At 45.1% G+C, this 26,303-nt stretch overlaps 1 protein-coding gene across 1 annotated transcript in view; it reads right to left on the reverse strand.

Moving 5' to 3' along the window:
* Positions 1-26,303, reverse strand: part of LOC308286480 (disks large homolog 4-like) — a 151,055-nt gene that overhangs the window by 114,703 nt on the left and 10,049 nt on the right. Inside the window, exons 3-4 of the mRNA XM_080727515.1 lie at positions 25,058-25,874; positions 24,481-24,592 (exon numbers count right to left, since the gene is read on the reverse strand). Of these exons, the coding sequence (XP_080583641.1) occupies positions 24,481-24,592; positions 25,058-25,874 (929 nt within the window). The remainder of the gene's footprint in view (positions 1-24,480; positions 24,593-25,057; positions 25,875-26,303) is intronic.

Raw genomic sequence — 26,303 nt, forward strand, 5'->3', positions numbered from 1 at the left:
TAAAGGACCTCAGGCGCGGTACGCACCAGAGAGTCATCTCGCGCGCCAGCTGATCCAGCGTGCGCGAGGAGAGGCCGCCTTGCTTGTTGAGAAAGTACAAGGCTGCCATGTCGTCCGTCCTGACCAGGACATGACAACCCCGGAGAAACGGTTCGAAATACTTGAGAGCCAAGTAGATCGCCATTAACTCCAGATAACTGAAGTGGTACTCCAACGTGGCCGGGGTCCACAGACCCCTGGCTGAGCGCCCCTCGTGGGTGGCGTCCCAGCCCGAGCGGCTGGCGTCTGTGGTGATCACCTTGCGTGACACCACCACGCCTATGGAGACTCCACTCATTAACAACGCCTGGTCCCGCCATGGGACCAGCACGTCCATGCAGGCCTGGCTGACCACCACTTCCCTGCACCCTTGCAGGGGAGGAATCCTGAGCGTCAGTGTCCACCGCCAGAACGGTCTCATATGAAACCTGCCCAGGCGAAGAAGTTGCACCGCTGAAGCCATCAGCCCTGCCAACTTCATACACTCCTTGTAACTGACCACTTGGTCCAATTTGAAAGGAGCGAAGACACGCCAGGAACCTGTCCACCCCCTCCAGAGAGAGGCGGGTAGACATCGTGGTCGAATCCAGAGGTATCCCCAAGAAGGAGATCTGCTGGGAGGGCGTCAACATACTTTTGCCCAAAAAGACGTTGAAAACCCAAGGCCTTCAGGTGGGCCAACACCAAGTTGGTGTGATATCCCTAATCCAGAAGGGATGCAGCCCCCCCCCCCCCCCTCTTTTTTCCCGAACCAGGAAAAATTCGAGTCCAGAAACCAGCTGGTTCAGGTCTCGTAAGAGCTCTACTACAGCACCATTGCATAGTACCGAGCTTATTTCCTCACTCAGAGCCCCTGCTTACAAGCGCGAGCTCGAGTGTAATTACCCCAGCTGGAAGCGGGGGTGGTTCAAGAAATGCAATCTAAGGCCACGTGTTACTGACGTAACACCCATTGCTCGGATTGCACAGTCTCCAATGTTTATCAGAATACCATCAAGGGTATTAAATAAACAAGGGTTCCGTTCGGAACCTAACCGTTTCACACAACGTGCTAACGTGCTGTGAAACGAGGGAGAAACCGTTAGGTTGCACGGGGGAGAAGGAACGTTGGGGATTAGCACTTCCGTATCCGGGAAGCTCCCCTCCTTATCCGGTGACGGCCGCGCCAACGGACGTGACGTCAACATGTTGAACGGTGGTGGAAAGAGAAACAGAAAGAGCATTCTGCGAAATACGGTTCGTTACGTAAAAACATTTACCCCAGCACGGGGAAGAACGTGTAAACGTTTAAACCAGATCTGAGGCCTTTAATAGTTCCTTGCAGGGAAAATTAGGCCAACTCATAATCCCACACACCGATAGTGAAACACTTCCTGTCCTGCACTAGAATCGACACTACAGTGCCGTTTAGTGTAGGCAGAGGAAAATTGCACATAGGAGAAACCGCACCACTGTGAACCGCAGTTAACATGGGTGGGAGCCTCAGCATGTCTGCAACCCATTCTGATTGTAACCTGTCTGCATGACTGCAAGACTGGGAAATCTGTTATCGTGAGTGAGTAGAAAGCCCTGCATGGGCTTCATTACACTGAGCGGTTGCAAGCGATAAGAGGTTGTCCGTGCAAGTGTAGGAGTGAGCAGGCCACGCTCGCTCAAAACACTTTTTTTTTTTTTTTTTTTTTTTTAACTTGGGGACAAGTGAGGCAGTAACCATTTTCATTATCCCTGCATGGAATAAGGGAAATAAATATTAGCGCCTGGGGGAAGGAGGTCCCTGTGTAGTCAGGGACCCCTGTACCCACAGTCCAAGGTCATTTACGCCACCTCATCCCACATGTTCTGTGGGAGGAGTCCGGCTTGGCGTCCCTGAAGAGTGTTAAGATGCTGTACATAACACTCCATACTCCTGTTCTGAACTGAACTCGGCACGACAGTGCCGCTCAGTGGAGACAGAGGAGAATAGCACAGAAGAGAAGCTTTGTTATTGTGACTAATAGCAAAACAGTGGAGCCCATTGCAAACCAGGGAAAAACCTTTTAATTGTCACCAGTCTGCAGGACTGGGACAATAAGTAATCCATTGAGTGAATAAAGAACCCTGCATGGGTCTCTATACACTGACTGGCTGTAAGCAGAGAGGAGGGTCCTTTGTGCTAGGGACTGAGAGGTAGGTAAACAAAAGTCTTGTTTCGACTACCATACTCTTACTGATGACATGGGAAAAAGCTACTGGGCAACAGAGATTTTCATTCTCCCCTGCGTGGGACAGAACTCAAACGTCTGCATTCGGGGGGAGGAGGACCGTGTGCCGTCACGGAACCCAGACCCCGTGGAGGGCTAGGCCCTCAACCCTATGTCATCTAACACACCCACTTCCCACACGCCTTGTGGGGAGAGCTGTGTTCAGTGCGCTTGGGCGCAAGTAAGTGGTCTCCTTGAGCCCCACCATGTGGAAAAAACCACAGTCCGGGTGCCGCAGACCCAGGCCCCCTTCCACTGGCACAGTGGAGGGGAGAGCGGGATATACTGGGGCGCCGCCGACCCATTCCACTCCTTCTGCATGGAGGAGGGGAGAGAGGGGGTAGAGGCGGAGGTGGGCGGAAGGATGCAGGGTCCTCGTGGAACCGAGGACTTGCAAGACTCACTTGTAGGAGGAATACTGGGAGAAGAGCCTTCAACCCAATTCCATCCCTCCTCATCCTCACTCTCAAATTCATCCCCGCTTTTAACAGCGTTGTTCGGAGCCGTGCCACCAGAACATAAGCGTGCCAGGAAGATCCGGGCTCAGCCAGCATGGCCGAGAACGAAAAATCCAAGGGGAAGGAGGAGGAAGTCGCCGTTAGTCACCCCCAGCGTGGGGGCAGCCAGGCGGACCAGTAGGTTCTCTCCCCTGAATAAACCGGTGCCAGCCGTACCAGGGAGAGAGGGCGGGAACCGGCGTCGCCGCTCACCGCCCCCGGCGTGGGAGCGGCCAGGCGGGGTCCCTCAAGGTTGCAGACGCCAGCCGTAGGGCACCAGCGGCGCGCTGGAGCCCCCAATAGGCGTCGTGGCTGCAGGCGGGAACCGGAGCCGCCGCTAGCCGCCCCCGGCGTGGAAGCGGCCGGGCGGGGTCCCTCGAAGTTGCAGACGCCAGCCGTAGGGCACCAGCGGCGCGCTGGAGCCCCCAATAGGCGTCGTGGCTGCATTCGGGACCATTTTGCAGAACGCCAGCCGTAGGGCCCCAGCGGCGCGCTGGAGCCCCCGATAGGCGTAGTGGCTGCAGGTTGCAGCCCGGGGCGGGAAGCAGCGCTGTGGCGTACAGCGCCGCGAGCCCCGGAGGCAGAAACAACGTGGCGTCGTGGCTGCAGGCGGGAAAAAACCACGCCGCTAGCCGCCCCCGGCGTGGGAGCGGCCGGGCGGGCTAGCAGGTTCTCCTCCCTGGGACGGCGGCCAGCCGAACCGGCGGGAGAGAGGGCGAGAACCAGCAAGTAGTCCCGTGACGTTGCAGCCGTCCGCCGTAGGGCACCAGCGGCGCGCTGGAGCCCCCTATAGGCGTAGTGGCTGCAGGCTGCGGCCCGGGGCGAGAAGCAGGGCTGTGGCGTACAGCGCCGCGAGCCCCGGAGGCAGCAGAGTCCGGTGGAGGGAAAAAACCAGGCAGGCCACAAGGCTAGTGGAGGCTAAGTGAAGGAAGCACAAACAGCGGGCACCGCTGCGTGCCCACAAAACCTGCCAGGAGAGGCCCGTAGCCCTGGTCGGCGAGACCAGGGCGGCGGGGACAACACGAGAAACCACCGGACAAACATTGGAAAGTCCTAGCCAGCTAGAAGTAAAGAAAATAGCGACACCCAGCTAGGGCGCGCTAGCAATCAGTGCCCTGGTGAGGGCCTTCTAGCATGAGGCTATCAAACAAAGGAACGAGCAAGCAAGGCACTTGCTAACACTCGAAAGACTCACCACATGAAGCAGCCTGCGGGATCATCGAAGGAAATTCCGAGGGTGGGTGTCCTCACCAGCGATAAGTCTCCAGCATCGAGCACACTTCCAGGGGAACAAGGATAGCAGCATGCTAGCCGAGGGCCGTGGAACATCGATAGCTTGAAGCTAGGCTAAGCTACAAGAGGCTATCGGACAATAACAAGCTCAGAGAAGAAGCTGGAAACTTACAGCGAGGAAACAGGTGAGAACGCCGAAACTGTTGGAACTGAAGAATAAAGACGTACAGGAGATATTCTATAAAGGCCAGTGGCCGACTTCCTAGCCAACGCTTAGGCTAAACTTTACAGAAAATTATACTTATATGGCTGAGTTCGCGACACTCTAGTTGCAGGTAAGCAGAGGTGCGGAAGAGGAAGTTATGATAGCCCGCAGGGCTTATATACACTCGGGGGCGGTGCCCTCGTTTGTGATTGACAGCCCTGCCGACAAATGATATTTCTCGTACGGGAGCTTATGAGTTTTACTCTGTTGCAGCGCCAGATGGCGCTGTTATCCCAATGGGGGACCTTGTCTGGAGGTATGACAATAAACGCCACGTTGTCTGCCTCAGTTTCTGTAGTAAGCTATTTTCAACCAGCGCGTCTCATCTCCAAAATAATATGACATTCAGTGCTGGCAGTGACGAATGACCAATGTTTATCTGTTGTGCTGCATAAATGTTGTGACAGTTATTTTTCACAAAAAATAAGACAGTGGTGTCATAAGGGCTGAAAGACTTGGTTGAAACTGTACGGCCCACCTGCAGTGGCTACTGCAATAGTGAGTTGATAAAGAATTGATACAGTACATGATGTGTGGGATTCTCCCCTGTTTACCACATCCCCTGGATTCTAACAGTACCACTGTAAGACTTTGTAGAACACATGCAGGAGACAGGGTTCAGACACACACACACACACACACACACACACACACACACACACACACACACACACACACACACACACACACACACACACACACACACACACACACACACACACCATTATAGCTAAACACACCATTATATCTACACACACTAAGGAAAGAACAAACCCTGGTACTTCTCTCTCTCACCCACATCGCTCTAAATTGATTTCAATTCACGCACACTACTATATCTACTGTACATACACTACAGAAAGGACAAACCCGGTACTTCTCTCTCTCTCTCTCTCCAACACACAGCTCTCAATTGATTTCAATTCAAAGCTTTATTGGCATGAAACGTCATAAAACAATGTTGCCAAAGCATCACTCCCTCCCTCTCATTCTGACCTACACCGTTTATTTTTCCTTATCCTTTTTGGACACATTGTCCAAGTCTCTCCCTGGCTCAGAATTTCTCCCTCACAGACACTCTCTCTCTTTCTATCTCTGTTTTTTTCTGTCTGCACCTGGCAGGCTGTCAAGGTGAGTTGATCTGATAGGACAGAAGTGAAGTTCATGGAGTTTATAACAACTTTAAATCAAAATTGGACAACACACACACAATTAATCTCTCTCCCTCTCACCCTCAAGGATGCACACGTACGTACACACACAGACATTTGATCTCAGAATCAAAACAACCTCGTCCCTCATTTTCTCCTCTTCTTCCTGCATCTTTTTATCCATCTAATTCTGTCTCATGTCAACAGGTGTCTCCATGTCCAGGGTCACGGTCACAATTCTTTTTTTTTAATATAATTTTTATCCCACGATTTTGCAACCCATTTTCACCCAGTGCCAATTGCCTATGTAATCCTGGGCTCTGCTCTCCCTCCGCCGCGCCTGGGGAGACAACGGACTGACCTCATGCTTCCTTCAATGCATGAGTAGTCCAAGTTGTTGGAAGGAACACGTTATTGGTTGTTATTCCAACCAGTTCCTTTCCCCTCCATCAAGCGCCCCGGCTGGCCAGGGGGAGGCATTATTGAGACCAGGATTGCTGCATGTTTTTGTGAGTGTATCAACCCTAGGAGACACGGGGAGAACATGCAAACTCCACACAGAAAGGCCCTATCGCCGACCCCACCTAGGGTGTGGGCGCTGATGACGCGGAGGGAGAAACACGCCCCCAGCACCCACAGTGTCCCCCGGCGGGAATCGAACCCAGGACCTTCTAGCTGTCACGGTCACAATTTAACCTAACCGCAGTCTGGCATCGTTCCTCACTGAACTAATTACAAAAGTAAAAAAAAAACACACATTGCCAATGCAGAGCACATTCAATGCAATGGATTTAAATGAGGGTGAGTTTGTCGTTTTAGGGTTAAATATATTCAGAGTGTACTTGAGTGCCATAAGAAGCACATTAAACATTTCTTCTTATCAAAGACGCAGCACTCTCAAACAGTTGGAAGGAACTTTTAATATTTGATGCGAATTTGCATCTGACTGCTTTCAGAGTGCTTCAGAAGATGCTTGCTAAATTTAGACCCAGTCAATGCACCTACCTAACATGGACTGACGTTTGCTAGCAGCACGTTTTTTTCCCCCCTCCGAACTAACTTCTGCAATGACCGCACCCCATAGTTATGGAAACAATTTGATTGGATAGTGCTGTGGGAAGAGAGAAGAGGGAGATATTTTCCCAACCATTCTGCCCTCACGTCTGTGTTATCACAATAGTTTCTGAAAACGGTTTATTTGAGAAATAGACCATGCAGTTACTCAGTATTGATTCATTTCACTTTTGCAACAGTTACTTTAAAATTCATATCAACATTTCTAGATGTGCATTTTGTCAACTCAGCGTTAACGTAGTCTCATTTACTTTCATTACCAAGTAGACCAACTATGTGCAATATCTAATAGCTTAGAACTGATTCTGACCTTATCGGCATGCAGCTCGAACGATGCTGTGTCTGTCTGTTTTCAAGTGATGTATAAAGTAATTTGAATCAAAATGTTATCAGAACCTATTTTTGTCTTACTATATAGATGAATTAGAGATAGCTCAGTCGGTAGAGGACTTGGCTCTTGACCACAAGGTCATGGGTTTGAGCCCGGGCACCACTCACCCACAGCGTATTAGTAGCACGGCTTGGGTCGTGCAGTAAATACCAGGAACAAATGGTAGGTGTTGAGCGCCAGCCACATCAGCAATCCATATCCCAGCAGGGGTCTAGTGCACTGAAAAATGTGAATAGACTCACACGCGATTGAAAAGGACTTCCTTCCTAACTTAGACTGACAGAACTATTGCTGTATTGACTTTGACCTTTAAGGAACAATTGCTGTATTGACTTTGACCTCTAAGGACCTTCCAGAGGGGGTGCTCATGTGCGTCTTGCGGTGACACGCTTCCTAGTTTCTTCAACTCTGAGCTGTTTTTTTGTTTCTTTCACACTGATTTTTGACATTGCACTATTAGGTTGTGTCGGTAGTTTCTGAGTATTTTGCTTTGTTTAACGATGACAGTGAGATACTTGTTGCACTAACTAGCATTGACTGCTATGGTCTCTTTTTGTAAGACACTTTATGTATATATATTTATATATTATTCGCCCCCTCTCTTGATGCACCTTCTCTTTATTGGTACTGTACTGCTCTTGTTTTTTCCTCTTATCTATCTCTTTTTATTACTTCTCTGTAACTTTGTAAATAACTGTATACTGCTGTGCTACAACTGGACAACTGAATTTCCCCCTTGGGATAATAAAGGTATCTATCTATCTATCTATCTACGCTCAGGCTGATTCCAACAATAAGCCTCTCCAACCTACTTACTTACAGATCGATAGAAAACTGACACTTCTTGTTGATCGTATTCTGTTTTTCTCTTTGCGTTGAGCTCCATTATTTCATTTAGGAAGGGTTTTTCTGTTTGCAGTCTAACCTACACAAACTTTTGACAACCTTAATATAACCATATGGCATATATGATAGCATTCTTTCTTCTGAACATACTGCAAGTACCCATAGTTACTGCAAAAGCATAATATGAGATGTGTGTTTTCTGTATCTGTAAACTATATCTAATTTGTTTTTGTTTTTTTTACTTTAAAACAAGTGTAGGTTTATATGCGATTCAAGTGAACTGACACACTCCGCTATGAACAGCGTCAGGTAATGGTCATCCTAAGTGGGCTTAGTGAATGGACCTGTGCTACTGAATCGGTTGCAGGGTGCAGACGGCTCAAAATGTGTAACCCAAGCCAAAACACAACAAACACATTTCTCTGTCTCAATGCACCTACAGTACAAGTCAAAACACATACAGTAAATGCACACACACACACACCAACAACAACAACAACAAAACACACACACACACACACACACACACACACACACACACACACACACACACACACACACACACACACACACACACACACACACACACACACACACACACACACACACACACACACTGAAACATCGATGAACTGTTAGCACGACAGCATCATCCAAACGCTGCTCCCTCTGTTCCCTTCTTTCGCTCTCTCCCGCCGGCTACTCTCACCTTAGTTTACCTCTCAGCCCCAAGACAAGCTTAGTCATTACCTCTCTGTCTCTCTTTCTTTCTCTTTCTGGACATATTCTTCCCTTACTAACAGTGGATTTCACCAATACAGACCAATAGATTGATATACACGCTTCTCTGCTGCACAATATTGGTATATACTTTACAAACACGCACGCACCGATGCATGCACACATACTGTACACACACACACACACACACACACACACACACACACACACACACACACACACACACACACACACACACACACACACACACACACACACACACACACACACACACACACAGAGAGAGAGAGAAAGAGAGAGAGAGAGAGAGAGAGAGAGAGAGAGAGAGAGAGAGAGAGAGAGAGAACTGCACTTAACCTACCTTGCATCCAAACATCAGAGATATGGTGTTGTTGGTGCATGCTACTTTGCAGTGGCACAACATGTGGCTAACGTTAACTAGCTGGTTCCACGCTGGGGGGGCATCCTAGCCTTCATGCACACATTCCACACACACACACACACACACGTGTTCCTCCGGCCGCACTCCATCCCATCACACACTACACCCCTATTTCTGCCTGCCGCCACCACCCCCACCCCCCCTCCCCACACACACACAGCCCTTCCCACCCCGCCCCCCCCGCCTGGCTACGCTCCTCAGCTGTGGCCGGCTGGCGTCGGGTCCCCCGCGCTCTTCGTCGCTATGGTATACATCATCCTCTTCATCAGTGTAATCCTCACAGCCCGTCAGGACACAGCACGCAGCGACATGGTCACTGTCCGCTTGTGTGTCAGCGTAAGCGTGTATCAATGTGTGTGTGTGTGTGTGTGTGTGTGTCTGTGTGTGTGTGTGTGTGTATGCTTGTGTCAGAATGTATTTGTGTGTCTCCTCAGTGTGTGTCCCTGCATAAGTGTTTCAGCATCAGGGTCTTGTGTGGTGTGTCTATTGTATGACCTGTATGTATGTATGTATGTACCGGTATGTATGTATGTATGTATATATGTACTCTAAGTACTGTATGTATGTATGTATGTATGTATGTATGTATGTATGTATGTATGTATGTATGCATGTACGTACGTACAGTATGTGTCTGTTTGTGTGATAAAGTGATTTCTCTTGTCCTTCTCTGCAGTACCAGTCCCCTCTCCTCTGCTCTCTCTGTTTGAGTCTGTGCCTCTCTTTCTATCGCTACGTCTCTCTCCCTCTGTTCGCTCCAATGCCTCTCTTGGCCCGCCTCTCCGCAGCAAGATAGATCAATGAGAGGCAGAGGGAGGCAGAGTAGTAGTAGTAGAGAGAGAGAGGGAGAGAGAGAGAGAGAGAGAGAGAGAGAGAGAAATGGAGAGACCTGAAGACACAGGTCGAGTGAGGGGGGAGTACAGTGTGTCTTATTAAATTACAAGGATGTTTCTCTCACTATATACCATCATACCTGCTGCAGTGATGCTGTGTACTGTATGTGTAAGCTAATACACCTGCAACACACACACACACACACACACACACACACACACACACACACACACACACACACACACACACACACACACACACACACACACACACACACACACACACACACACACACACACAGGGGGGGGAGTCTGAATACTGAATTGACCAAATATAAAATGGAGGTAGTGAGACACAGAGAGAGAGATATACATGAATGGATGGAGCTGAATGTATGTCCTTACATCAACCAGACTCACAAGCCATTTTCTCTTACTTTGTTGATCCCTCTCTCAGTGGAGTAGGTAGTGTCAACAGAACACTAGCACCAAGAAGAAGATAAAAGTAGCCAACAGCCAATGAATTAGAGAAGGAGGAGTGTAAATAGAAGATGAGAGGAAGAGAAGTTAAAGAACTCTTTGACCGAGAGTCATTATGCTGACAGCTGGACCATCTGGACTAAGTTGCATGCACACTGATGCTCTCACACACACACGCACACACACGCTCACTCACTCACACACACACACACACACACACACACACACACGCTCGCACGCACGCACGCACGCACGCACGCACGCACGCACGCACGCACGCACGCACGCACGCACGCACGCACGCACAGTGGTCTCTCTGTGGTTGCCTCTTATCTTCTCACCTCAAGGGAGACTTGGAAATAAACAACACAGCAAGAGAGAGAGAAAGCTGAGTGAGAAACGGACACAGATTTAGGGGGGTGAAAGAGATGGTGTGAAGCGACAAATGATGAGGTGAATTAGAGGTGAGAGGATGAATATGCTTGAATAGCCACTTAACTACAGGAGTGGATATGTGGAAATACATAATACAAATAAGTGAATCAAATCTTAGCGCAACAGAGACTTTATCTCAGTCGAATGTTTCAACCACTGAAGTGTTCATGCAGGGTCGTGCTAAATGTGATATTTTGTGAGCTAGTTTCTGATGGCTCCCCATTTTAGCTTAAAGGGATATTTCACTTTCAAAAAGACTTTTGGTCATTTTATTTTCTAATCAGACTTTTATGAACACCCTGAAAAGTTTTTAATTTGCTTGATTCAATATTTATATAGTTGAGCCGTAAGGCAAAGCTCTCTGTCTTCCGAGCAATCTTCGTTCCCACTCTCACCTATGGTCATGAAGTGTGGGTCATGACCGAAATTATAAGGTCTCGGGTACAAGCGGCCGAAATGAGTTTTCTCAGAAGGGTGGCTGGTATCTCCCTTAGAGATAGGGTGAGAAGTTCAATCACCCGAGAGAGACTTGGAGTAGAACCGCTGCTCCTTCACTTGGAAAGGAGTCAGCTTAGGTGGTTCGGGCATCTAGTATGGATGCCCCCCGAGCGCCTTCCTAGGAAGGTCCTCGATGCACATCCCACTGGGAGGAGACCCTGTGGCAGACCTAAGACCAGATGGAAGGATTATATCTCCAAACTGGCCTGGGAACGCCTCGGTATACTCCCAGAAGGAGTGGAGGAAGTTGCTCAGGATAAGGAAATCTGGAAGTCTCATTTGGAACTGTTACCCCCGCGACCCGATTCCGGATAAGCGGTTGAAGATGGATGGATGGATGGATGGATGGATGGATGGATGGATGGATGGATGTTACCAGGCCCTCCTCCTGCAGGACGCTTCCCCATACACACATTGTAACTTCAAACTCCATTTTAACCATGATAAATTCATTAAAAACACACATTATTTTTTCTGGTGACTCATACTACCCTCCTAATACGTGAGCAGGCAGTGTTTTTTCGATATTCTTTTCATTTATTTTTAATATTTTTTTATTGTATTGATTTTCTTTCATTTTCCCCAAAAAAATATTAAAAATAAATGAAAAAAGTTATTGAGAAAACACAGCCTGCTCACGTATTAGGAGGGTAGTATGAGTCACCAGAAAAAAATATATGGTGTGTTTTTGATGAATCTATCATGGTTAAAATGGAGTTTGAAGTTACAATGGGCAGGCCCTCTGGGGAGAGGCCCTGGGCCTGGAGGGCCGGATAACATTTACATCAATGAATCAAGCAAATTAAAAACTGTTCAGGGTGTTCTTAAAAGCCTGATTAGACGATAACATTTTTTGGAAAGTGAAATATCCCTTTAAGTACAAGAACCGTTCTATTGACCATATTCACATATGGGTGCTATTTTACTCTCATACTTGGAGGGGTGGGAAGCCGCCATGTGATCCTAAATTTCTAATATACTCCACTTCCAAGACAGAAGGAAGCCCTGACAGAGAGCTTTTCACTGAAGTTTCGTTAACCGTGTGTTTTGCTTTGACCCATAACTAGGGCTGTCACGATTATGACATTTTACATGACGATTAATTTTCTCTCAAATAATTGCGATTAACGATTTAATTGTGTTTTTGTCGTTGACAATTACATTTCTGTTTGGCTTGTAGGCTTTGAAGTTGCACATGGCAGATATGACACATAACCATAAATATACAATGAAATTACTGACATATTTGACAACTTTATACTTAAAAAAGAACATTGATAGTGGAAATAGCCGATCTACAAGCTCACAACGCGTCGCGATGCGACGCGTTGTGAGCTTGTAGATCTGCTATTTCCACTATTTTTGACTTTCTTAAAAATATATGAACATTTTTCAGCATGGAAACGATTATGACGATTATGAAAAATAATCACGATTAGACTATTATGTAATAATTGTGACAGCCCTACCCATAACTGATTTTACAGGCTGCTGTGGATGCACTGTTATCTGAAGACTCCAATCTACAGAACATACTGTATACTAGCCAGCATCATGTTACTCAGGTTAACATACTGTATACTAGCCTGCAGCATGTTACTCAGGTTAACATCAACTTGCTCACACGATCTAATGCAGCCTACTGTACCTTAGATTAACCTTGTCTAATTCCATTGAGAGCCTGGCTAGCTCATTAAAGAAAGAAATATGGGGGCTTGTTTTAATTTAATTGGAGGACTTTGGAGAGAACTTTAGCTCCAAATTCTCTGGAATAATTAAGGGAATCCTTATCACTCTTTCAAAGCATGGCATTGAGTCCCAATGAAGAGCCTATAGTCAAGCTGTTTAGTGTGTCCTGGGACTCTTTCTATGTTTGGCAAGGAACAGATGGGAAACCCCACTGACATAACACAAGCACTAGCACACCCACACACACGGAAGCATGGCTATACGAGAGCATGTCCAAATGCATGCACACATGTAGACATAAAGTGTGCATCACACACACACACACACACACACACACACACACACACACACACACACACACACACACACACACACACACACTATGGCCATATAATGTACACAAGAACAGGAACACATACACAATGATGCATCTGGGTTAGCTCTAGGCAATGAAGTTCACGTGGATATGAAAACAGAAAGACTTTATAGATGTGATCTATTATTGCTGACATTACACATTGTACCACGTGGAGAACACAATACTATCTATTATTATCATCCATTCATAATGAATCACGAGACGCAAAGAAAAAAAAAGAATGTAAGAAAGAAAATGTAGTGAAAGAAAGATTGTAAATAGTAAAGTAAGAAAGTGGAAATAGAGAGAGAGAGAGAGAGGAGAGAGAGAGAGAGAGAGAGAGAGAGAGAGAGAGAGAGAGAGATGCTAGCTCATGAGCCTAGCAGGCATGGACTACATGTTAACATTAGTAGGTCAGTCAGCACAGAAATAACTATGCTTTGTGTGTGTGTGTGTGTGTGTGTGTGTGTGTGTGTGTGTGTGTGTGTGTGTGTGTGTGTGTGTGTGTGTGTGTGTGTGTGTGTGTGTGTGTGTGTGTGTTTGAGTTATATACTGTAGACAGTAACCAATCAAAGAAGCCCCCGGGCACCGACATTCCAACTAGTCATGTGATCGGCCAACCAGCTGGATATTTAGAATAAACACAAGCGTTTCTCTTCCTGCATGTGTGTGTGTGTGTGTGTGTGTGTGTGTGTGTGTGTGTGTGTGTGTGTGTGTGTGTGTGTGTGTGCGACTGTGCGTGAGTGCGTGTGCGTGAGTGTCCCAGAACGTTTCTAGGCACCACCTTTCTAGGCATCTTCTCAGTCTGTCGTTCTCTTTCCTTCCATCTTTCTGTCTGTAGTTCTCTTCATCTCTCTGTCTGTAGTTCTCTTCATCTCTTTTCATCTCAGTCTCCATGGACATTAACTGAACTATTATTCTGCACTGCAGACTACATCTCAGAGAAGTTAAGAGGTTGATTTTAAAATTGATGGCTGTGTTGTTGTTGTTTTTTGTTGTTTTTTTCATCATTGTGCATTGTTGTCGACCGTAGGTCGCAGTTTACTATCAGAACCGTCACAGCTTGTCCACATACCACACTAACAGAATCCATATATGGCCAAGACAGTTGGCCAAAACAGCCCATATCTGTGTGGCTGGTTCTACAGGGATCTCCATGTATGGGCATAAAAGCGTATGACGTCATAGACATCATACGACTTTCACATAACTAATAACTGAGTAAGCATGTTTGGGCTCTCACAGCATATCTCCATATGTAGTACATACTGTATATGGGTAACCCATAGGTAACTGGTACCCATTATGGGTAACTGGTCCGATATATACTGCTCAAAGAAATGAAGGAAACAAAATGTTCCCTTAATATATTTGAATTTATTTGAGTATAGCATACTATAGTACTGCTCAAAGAAAGCTCAAAGAATTAAGGGAACATTTTGTTCCCTTAATTTCTTTGAGCAGTTGTACATCACTGGCCAGATGGCCAAGACATGGCGCGACCTCGAGGTCGCTTGTCACCCTGAGGCGTCTTACTAGTATAATATTGTCACTGTCGGGTGGAAACCTTGAAAAAGAAACGGTTTCTTTTCAGGAATTGGAAAAAAGAACCTGCGTTCCAATGGATTCAATGTTGTAATAATTGAGCCACAACCTCAATGTAATATTTATAAAAACCATAGACACTTTCACTTCATCATTAATAAAAAGCAGATGTTGCAATGCTTTGCGAGCTTGTAGATTATCAATTTTTGGCAATTTTGTATGACACTGTATTATGACGAAATAGGGCCTTAATTTTTACGAAAAACCTTAAAAATTTGAAACATGGACTGGAGATTTCTGCCTGACAGCAAGAGTATTATATAAATAATTTGGCCATTGCATGATGGATAATGTAAATCAATTACACCAAAATATATTTTTATATCTGGAGCTTTCTTGCAAAACTCTTCAGACACACAGCTCTACCCTGTGGTGGAACGTAGGCATTACATCTTCAGAACAGATCAGAATGAGTTTCTGTGTTTTTATGTCTTTATTGAACTGCTGGTCTCCTTGTAATCCTGCATTATTTTGTATTGTTCTTATTGAACTGTTAATGTATGCTTATTATTGAACTCTTCCATTAAGGAGAAGATTCAAAATAAGCCTGTTGGCTTCTTCGTTTTCTTGCACAATAACTTATTGTCTTTTGATATATTGTTTATATTTTATATTACAATGTGCTCATAAATGAAACTAAACTAAACTAGTTAAGTTCATAGATTATGAAAAAGGTATTAGTGAACAACGTAATATTGATGTGTTGAGTATTTGTTAATACTTGTTGATTAACTTTCAATACAATAAAGCCTTTCCACTGCCTCCAACTATTCTAACATCATCAGTATTAAGCAACACCAGGGTAGAGCCCTCTTCTCCAATGAGTCCCTATACTATAGCCACCCACATCCTCCCTGCACCTACAGCTGGTCCAAACACAAATTAATTTACATGTGAAAATATGTCAGTGTTAATATTGTATACACCTTATTGGGATGTTATTCTAAAGTTGTGAGGATTACTAATTGTGTAATAGTGGAGATTTTTGGTACATGATTTCAGTAACTTGCACCCGTATGCTGGAAAGGCATGTGATGCAAGCATGCCCTTACAACAGTTTATTGTTCAACATTAGAATAAAAAATACAACTCATGTATAGTGAATTGAATGGTACATTTACGTCACGTGTATGTATAGTGCCTTTATCCAAAGCGCTTTACAATGTGCCGTGCACCACATTCACCCATTCACACACACATTCACCCAGCGATGACGGAGGAAACCATGCAAGGCACCAACCTGCTCATCAGGAGCATGTAAGGCATCAGTGTCTTGCTCAAGTACACTTCAACACTATCCCAGGGGGAGTTGGGGATCGAACCGGGAACCTTCTTATTCCCAAGCGGCCGCTCTACAATGTGAGCCACGGTCGTCCCCAAAAACTAAATATGGAATACACAAACAAATAAATAAAATAAATTTAGACTTACAGTACATTGTTAACAACGTATGCTGCATATTATTCCCCGAGTCACTCTCCCTGTTTCCTGACTCTCTGCACTATAGTCTATGTCTATATGTAGTGTATGCTACTACCAGTAAGACTCCCTAATCGGGAGATAAGCGACCGTTGGTCGCTTATCTCCTGTCACACTGCTGACATCAGTATGACATCACACCGTACACAAATGACCCTTATATAAGACCGGCATTATCTACTGACAGATTAGTAACAAGATGTCAAAATCATTGAAGGTTTACCCTACTAACCAACTGTTTACCATAGCAACCATGTTTTTTACCTTAGCAACCAACTGTTTACCCTAGCAACCAACTTTTTACCACAGCAACCATGTTTTTTTTACCCTAGCAACCAACTGTTTACCCTAGCAACCAATTGTTTACCATAGCAACCATGTTTTCTTACCCTAGCAACCAACTGTTTACCCTAGCAACCAACTGTTTACCATAGCAACCATGTTTTTTACAGGGCCTGGGATTGATGACATCAGAAATCTCCATATATGGGCATGAAAGGGATTTTGTTTCTGGAAATATGTCTGTGGGGTGCCACATTTGGAATAAAACACTTACATCACACATCTGGATATCCATACAGCCCATCTAGTTTGCCTGGGACAATGATCTCCATATATGGGCATAAAACTTATGTTAATTAGTAAAGCCTGGGGATCTCCATATATGGGCATGAGGGGTACCCTAAAAGGGCATCATCTGGGAATAGCAAATATAGTTATCCTAGAAAGTGAAAATCTTACATCAAAGGCCATAACTACCTACCTACCACCATACTGCATTCCTCATTAAACTACCTACCAGTAAGATGCCTAAGGGAGAAAAGCAAAGGGCGAGGTTGCACCATTTCTTGGTCTTCTGGCCAGTGATGTATATCGGACCATTTAACCATATATGGAGACATCTGGTACCCAAAGATATTCACAGATATGGGCTTAATATTGATGACATAAGGGATCTCCATATATGGGCGTAAAAGGGATTTGGTTCCCCTGGCATCACAGGGATCTCCATATATGGGCATAAAATGGATTTGGTTACCCTGGCAACACGGGGATCTCCATATCTCCATATATGGGCATAAAAGGGATTTGGTTCCCCTGGCATCACAGGGATCTCCATATATGGGCATAAAAGGGATTTGGTTCCCCTGACATTACAGTGATGTCAGTGGCTGGTTCTACAGAGGGGATCTCCATTTATGGGCATAAAAGGGAATGTATGTATGATGATGTCAGATATCATAGACGTCATAGGACTTTCACATAACGAATAACTGAGTAAGCATGTAAACCCGTAAAATCTATATTTGGGCATGGCTGATTTATGACCTCATCATGATGACACGAGCAAACACAGCTGAATTGTATAAATGATCAGTGCAGAAACCAACAGAAGTATTTGACCAAGACTCTTCGATTTAAACATCAACAAAGGTGTGACGTTTGTTGATGGTCACGTGTGACGTGTGACGGACGGACGGACGGACGGACGGACGGACGGCCGGTGGAGGTTTTCATAGTAAACTGCTCCCTGACGGTCGCAATAAATGTAATCTCTGTGCATCTGTGTGTGTGTGTGTCTTTAGTTAACGTATCTTGACAACCGTCTGACCAACCTACTTCAAACTCAGTCAGCACACGTCACCAATGACCAGAGGGAAGTCGGTTGTATTAGGCGATCTCCCAAAAAAATATCACTAGAAATGCAAATCCCCATACATTGAGTATGCTGATGTCATCAATAAGGCGTTATAGACTGGCCTAGACTTTGTATTTGGACATGCCTGATACGAAACTCCATACCGTATATGGGCATAAAGGGGACACAGACAAACTGGTACAACAGATACTATGATAATGTGTATAACGGGTATTACATAACTGGTTGGGGAATGCATTTCCAACTTGCATCATTCTCGACTTGCATCATTCCCAAGTAGGCGGCCGGTGCCCAATGGGTGTTGTATGTAATAATAGCAAAAAGAATCAAAGTAGAAAAGTATTCTGAAAAGCCTGAGTTGATCCAATAACATGTACGTTAACTATTCCAGAACTGCTTTATTTGTGTTACAACTCAAATTGAGGGCCACATAAACAGGGATAAGGTCTGGCCTCGCACGAGGACAGACCATTTGAGGTTTTCATCTTTTGTAGGGCAGATCCGGAACAGAACCTCCCCTCTCTGCCAGCCCTCCCTTCTCTGTTCCAGCTATGCACTGAACCCCTACAACTGAAAATAGACAATGAAAATGTACAGTAGAATGGGTCTGGTCCCCTGGTGGAACAACAGAAATCTGCTGTTAGCCAAGGGTCACAGCCAGGGACTGACGCAGCCTTTGTCTTCTATACGGTTTAATTTCTCATGCCTTGAAGATAGACTGACCGATCCTGGCGAGATTGAATTTAACAAACTGAGCTGAACTCGATGCAATTATATTTGTATATAGTATAGTGTGTGTGCATGTGTGCGTGCATGCGTGTTCAAGATTCATATTTTACTCATCAATCATCATATACTCATATTTAACATATACATGCAGTGAAATGATTCTGACACAGGCCACATTTTGGGACAGCTGCTGGACATCAGTTGATTGGGGACATGTCTAATTTGGGACAAAATTGCTGTCCCTAGCTTGACTGCGGTTGTTTGTGTGCGTGCGTGCGTGCGTGCGTTGAGATTAGTCATCTGGCTAAATGGATTAGCTGTTGTTTCAACCTCGGTGGTCCATAGCCCCCACCAGTAACCTTACCAATCGCCTGACTTGAGCATTTAACTCCCAACTTACAATAATGACAACCCAGACTTGAATTTTTGGCAAGTACATCACAACAAAAGCAAGTACGCAAATACTACAATCACATACAGTATGCGATCATCACCTTATGGAGACAAAGGTTTGCCCTGTCCCTTTGCTAGGTACTACTACACATACACACGCACGCACATAAAGGCTTTTCCATTGATTAATTAAGCTTTTTAGACTTTGACCTCCTGGACCACTGTCCGACTTAACTACACATAATACTCACTCTCTCACACACACACACGCACGCACACGCACACACACACACACACACACACACACACACACACACACACACACACACACACACACACACACACACACACACTCACTCACTCACTCACTCACTCACTCACTCACTCACTCGCACACATAGATAGAGAGAGAGAGAGAGAGAGAGAGAGAGAGAGAGAGAGAGAGAGAGAGGGAGAGGGAAAACGGCTCTAGTCTGTCTGGTGTGTACTGTATAAATTACAGTACCTTTGCTAATCCCCTACAATCAGGCAAACAGAGACAGGTGGGCAGAGAGAAAGGGACAGACACACATAGTGTGCAGGCATTGACACTAAGGCTTGCCCACCTGCCCCTGGCAGGTAAATAAAATGTCAGGGCAGGTGAAGTTGGCTTTCAGGTTGCCCGACAGGGCAAGTGCTCATTTGAGAGGGGACACAAATGTCTATAAACACAACACGAGATATCTGTCTAAACACCTGAAAGTGGCCAGTGCGCTGTGTCTTCTGGTCTGTGGAATGTAAAATAAGAGCACTATTTACCTATGATGTGCTGTTTTTTACATTTAAAAATATAAAATAACAAGTGTGAAACCATAGACATTCAATCATAGCTAAAGTATTTGGTATTTGGATTTGGCTGTATTGATGTATGACATTTTATCGCACAGCCCCAGAAAGTGAAGAAATAAGTGTTAAATTGAGCGGTAATTAAAATTGTACCTATCATTTTATAATGGACGATTTACTTTTCGGGCAAGTGGGCATTACCTTCGGGCAAGTAGAACATGACCTGTACTTGCCCGATGGGCAAGTGCCTCTGAGACCTTAGTGTCAACCCCTGGTGTGGCATATAGACCAGGACACAGGCAGTGTTATATACTGTAGAATACTAGATAGACACAGACCGAAAGACACAGCGTGGCATATAGTCCTGGAGACAGACAGACAGACAGACAGACAGACAGACAGACAGACAGACAGACAGACAGACAGACAGACAGACAGACAGACAGACAGACAGACAGACAGTGTGGCATATAGACCAAGTGATAGTCATAGCACAGCAAGACAGGCAAACAGATGAATGAAGTGAAATAAAACAACAAACAGAGCTGGATACTTTACATTGAATGATGCTGTAGCATTGTCATGCTCCATCTTCACCTGTAGCCCTACTGAGCTGCTCACATCAGGAGATCAATTAATCCTACACTCCAACACTATAGTGGCACCTCAGAGCAGGAAGTTGAAGTGAACAGCAGTGCTGCACCGGTGCACCCTCTCCAATCTTAATAGAAAGGAGAAGCCTGTATGTATGCGGAGGTGCAGCGAGGTAATCCCAGGACGAACAGTCCGGCACGAGTTCAGCTATACACTGTAGCTCCTTGACTTGAGGTTCTATTATCCAGTGTAGAGGTTACCCCTATCCTATCATGTGCTCCTCTCTCCTTTCCTTCTTCAGTCCTGAACTGTCCAGATTCATTCATGAAATCGTGACCCCTCTGCACAGTTATACAGATGGACAGATTGGATAAAACTGTTACAGCCAATAGTGGGTACAGTACCTGACAAAAACAAGGGATACCTACAATTCATTATCTCTCTCTCTCTCTCTCGCTCTCTCTCTCTCTCCTTCTTTAAATAGCACCTCTATAAAGTCTATTAGCAGCCTAAGGTAAGCCTCTTATTGAGGAGACTTTTGCTCCGTTGGGGCAGGGGGGCACAGCAGCACTCAATAAGACCACAGCAAAGGAGAGAGAGAATTAAGTATGAGACACAGGAGACAGGAAAAGAGAAGGATTCACAGTAAAATCCTGAGTGTTCATTTCACTCTGGAAGAACAACATGTTGCAGGGCGAGGAGCAGTGTGACCCAGCAGGTCCAAGGCAACACCCTCTGTCAATTAAACCGTTCATCTAATGAGATAAACCCAACCAACCTGTTAAATGCTGGAGGGATTCCCAACAAAGTCCATTGACTTTAATGTCCTTCTGCAACACTGATAATTAAATCTGTGTGTGTGTGTGTGTGTGTGTGTGTGTGTGTGTGTGTGTGTGTGTGTGTGTGTGTGTGTGTGTGTGTGTGTGTGCGCGCGCACACACACACACACACGTTTATACATTCCTACCTTTCTTCTTCCTCTCATTTTTGCCATACTGACATAGTGTTGCCAACATGCACACTTAAACAACTAACTTAGGTTAGCTATAAGCACTGAACTGCTGCATTTAAGATCCATGCAGTACTGTATATACAGTACAGCAGTCCAGTATATACAATAGTAACTACAGTATATACTGTATGTAGTATTAACTACAGTCTATCTATGCACACTTGTACAGTAGTAACTCGTAACTACTGTATATATAAGAGAAAGCTTGCCTAGGGCACAAATTGGGCCAGATCGTCATATACAGTAATTGGTCCTCACTAATGCTCATGATAAAATGGTAAAAAAATAAATATATAATCTACTCTGTCTGTGTCTCATAGGAGGTCTGTGTCCACTTCAGAACTCCGCCTACCAGGGCGCCCGCTGACCTAGCGGTCCAGGCGCATACCACAGGTTCGAATCCCGATCCTGACGACCGTTGCTGTGTGTCACCCCCCCAATAAATATATAAGTACATATAAGATAACTATAACATTCACCATTGTATTACATTTTTTATAGTCAGTGTAGTTATAATTATAGTTATAGTGCTCAGGGGGACTGGCCCTTTAGATCAATCAGTCAGTCAGTCACTCACCCATCCGGAAGGACAGGTAGCTAAATAAGTTATCAGGAAATCAGCCAGTCAGTCATGCAGTTTGTCCTTTCAAGAGTGTGCTGCACCAACCTAGTTTTCAGTCTCTCTGGATGTCACATGTCAGACAAACAACTGAGCAACAGCCCTGGCCTTCATCCCCACAAGAGCATCATACTAGCAGGGCTGATGGGGAGAATCCATGCCTACTATTGTGATACCCTCTGCTGGTCATATGTATAATTCCTGCTTCTGAGCCAGACTGAATTAAATACACGCCTTCCTTTGTGGAAATGTAGTCTGATATGCTTGAAATTTAAGATAAGTTTGATAATATGACAATTTTACAATTTAATAAAAAAATATACGTTCTCCTCTGTTCTTTTTACGACTCAAACTCTGTGTATTCACTCAGGTGAGCAGGTAAATCTGACCTTTTCTGTAATCCCAATGAGTTAACACGTGTTAAATAGTTACACATGCTGACAAATCTAACAAATGAAAAAAAGAAAAAAATACTGCATTAATAAAGTGCCATGACAGAGCGTACAGCACTAGATACAGCACTGAAGGAGAGTCCTACTTTGATATAAATAAGAGGTGGCTGCTGGCGTCCCCTCTGTCCGTCTCACCTTGGTAGTGAGGATACAGATACAATCCATCCTCAACTTGCAACTTTCACGGAAACATTCCCCCGCTGGAACTTTCCCAGTCCTCCTCCGCTCAGCCGCTCGCTACATTTGGCAAACATCCTTCTAACATCTCTCCTCGTTTTCCTCCTTTATCCCTCTATCTCTCTCTTTCCTTCGCCTTCCTTCCCCATCTCCCCTCCAACTGTCCTGCATCAGAGCAGCTATAGTGGACTCTCTCTCTCTCTCTCTCTCTCTCTCTTTCTGCTAAAATAGATATGCTGTCCAAAAAGAAAAAAGAAATGCCAGCTGTCCTGGTGTGGCTTCTTTCCCTTTGGTTTTCCCAGCTGTTGTCTTCGCTTTATGGCAGCTGTTCGCGCTTTCTGACCCCAAACGGTGCAGTACTCAGAATACACGTAATCACGCACACGCGCAAACGCATAAATGCAAACACAACACTTACATGCAGGCACAAACACAGATGCCCATGGAAGAGTTACACATACACACACGCACGCACGCGCACACACACACACACACACACACACACACACACACACACACACACACACACACACACACACACACACACACACACACACACACACACACACACACACACACACACACACACACACACACACACACACACAGGGTGCTCCACTCTCCCATTTTATCAGGTCAGTATCTCTCTCTTTCTGTGTCTCTCTCTGTTTGGCAGAAGTGGAGTCTGGAGAAGCAGCAGCAGCAGTACAGGGCTGGATGCTCTACTTTTAAAGGCTATCAGTCCTCACTAGGCTGGAGGTCCACATGAACCTTTACGGGTCAATTTGGTTACATTTGTACACTCATAGCATTACACCTTTACAAATGTATAATTTAACGCTGAGGATTTTACTGCAGTGTGACGATTGATAGAAACTACGATTGGCTTTGGAACTTATTTACTGGAATGATTTTCTACTGAAACATATCAGCATTTCTGAGTCTGGTACAATAATGTTGTGCACATTTCCGTGTGGACAGATAGCTGGAGGAAGAGCTGTAGATTTGTCATATCATTTAAAAATGATTCTCTTCTCAAGATTTTTAAAGACATTGCTGGTAAGTATAAGGAGCTACATGAAGATCAAACCATTACCACATTAAGTCATGCAAGTTAGTTAGCCTGGTATAAGCACCATATGATAAAATACTGATATCATAGAAGGTAATATCTGCAGCAAGGAGGTACTGTATATTGATGTGTCATATTAAATTAATAACCATACTAATACAAGCCAACGTTGTATAAACAAAAACTCATAAAAGACTTCCAACCAGTTCAACCAGATCAACATACCCACCTCCCAGCGATGTGCAAAAGTTTCACTGACAATATTTTGGAGTGGATTGATCTTGAAATGATGTAATGGAAATAAAAGTTCAAAGTTCAAACCGCTTTTCCATTACTATGAGTATACTGCAGCTGCTACACAGTAAGCTGGAATAATTACATAATCCACTGAGTGATGAGTACATTTCTCCACCAGAAGAACCATAAAGTATACATGAAAATCCTTTTCAATATTTTCTTCATTTCTGAAAAGCTGCCATTTTGCAGCTACAGTGCAAGGTTAGTCATCCGGAAGAAATTGTTGACACAGCACATTATCAACTCACCTGATGATAGATAGCGCACAGTGTGTCTGTTCTCACACTGTGCAAAGCGTATATGTTTATGCAAAGGGTTCTTCACTAGTGTAGACACGGTCTACGTCTTTCTTACCTTGTTGTTGGGAGTCTGAAAGTTAAATTGTGGCGTTGAGACCGTTCTGGGGCTGGCTGGGCTACGGCTAGACGTGGTGTTGCTGACTTTAACTGGACCAGGGCTGGTTGGACTGGAGGGATGGAAGGAGGGGGGTTCAGATGAGATTGGCTGTTAGGAGGGGCTCTCAACACATACTTTACTTGGAACAAAGGAACCCACAGTTAAGGCCCTTGCACACAGATTTCTTTTTCCTCTCACGAAAAACGATCAGGCAATGGTTTTATTTTTATTTTTGGACACACAAAAAACTGATTGAAAATTGCTGTGTATGTGTGTAAGGGGCTATGGGCCTTTAAGCAGCAAGTGGCAAAACATTCAATATGACTACTTTGATTGTCCTAATACAAACTGTATTTTAAATATTTTTCATATGAGGTGATATGATAAAATATTTGTACCGTAATACAGACTCAACACATACACAACACTTACATTGACCTTTCTAGTCCAGTTTGCTTTTATGTGCAACGGTTCAACATATTAATTTCCTATTGTACTCAGTAAATCAAAGACAAAGTGTGTGTATAATACATACCTCAGCTGAGGGCCTTTGGGTAGGGGTCCAGATGTTACTGTCGGGCTGGGGGTGCTGGGGAACACTTTGCCTGGGCTATTGCTGGTGTTGGGACTACTCGGTGAGCTAGAGCTGAGGGCTGATACGGCTTTGGCAGAGTCCTGGTTGGTAGTGGGAGTGGTAGAAACAGATGGAGGGATGGTGACTTTAGGGAGGGCTGTGGTACTGGTGACTGCATCTGGACTAGAACTGGGGCTGGGGCTGGGGAGGGTTTTACGGGTGGCGGGAATAGGTTTGTCTGGACTGGTGGGCGAGACAAGGCCCTGGATGGTACTGGAGACAAGGGCTGAGACAGCACCAATAAGGCTGGCGGAGGGGGACACAGGGATGGCCTGTTCCCCACTTGTGGTAGGGATGGTGGTGGACGATCCTGGATCTAGCTCGGCTCCTTTTGACGGGGTGGAGGGTTCCACTCCATTGGGTGTGACCGCAGCAGAAGAAGGTGATGACTTGGCGGCTCCAGGAGGAGGCGGGGCACGGTACTTGACTTTAGTACCGTGCTGGGCTCCATTGGACTGTGTTGGCGATGTTTTAGCGTTGGGGGAACCAGACGGGATAGGAGGGGCAGGGGACTTTACTGAAAAGGGTTTGGGAGCAGGCCTGGGCTTGACAGAGACTCCAGTGGCCAGGGTGTTAAGTGGACCAGTGGCTGGTTGTGACTGGGCTAAGATCTCTACTGGCTGTGTCGAAGATGTAGGGAGCTCTATCTCATTGTATAGATGGTCTTCAGTGTATCGACCGTCCGCCTGGAGGGTCAACTCATAGTATTCTTGGATATCTAAGAGAACAAATTGAGGAAAAAGAAAGATGAATCAATAAATTATCCCTTTTCCCCCCCATATGATCTTTCAAGATGAGAAAGTGAGAGAGGAAATTTGAAAAGCTCTTTTCCTTTATGATTTTGAACCCCTTTCAGAAAAAATGCAACCTTCATAAAGACAATTCCAGTAACTGTGTACACAATGTATGTCTATTGGGTTGTATCCACCAAGGCATTCTTTTCTGAGTGGTGTGTTTTCAATTGCTTTCAATATTTTGTTTTCAAATGCCAGCAGCGATTGCACCCCCACCCCACCCAAAAAAGAAATACAAATAAAATACCCTTGCTTTTCAAATATGCAGTAAAATAGTAAACTATAGTAAAATGTTTTCTTGATTCTATTATTTTTCTTGTCCATGTCCCAGGTGGTCTGCTGACGCCCTCTAC

Source organism: Nannobrachium achirus (assembly GCF_963921795.1).
Source record: "Nannobrachium achirus genome assembly, chromosome: 1".
Taxonomy (NCBI): Eukaryota; Metazoa; Chordata; class Actinopteri; order Myctophiformes; family Myctophidae; genus Nannobrachium; species Nannobrachium achirus.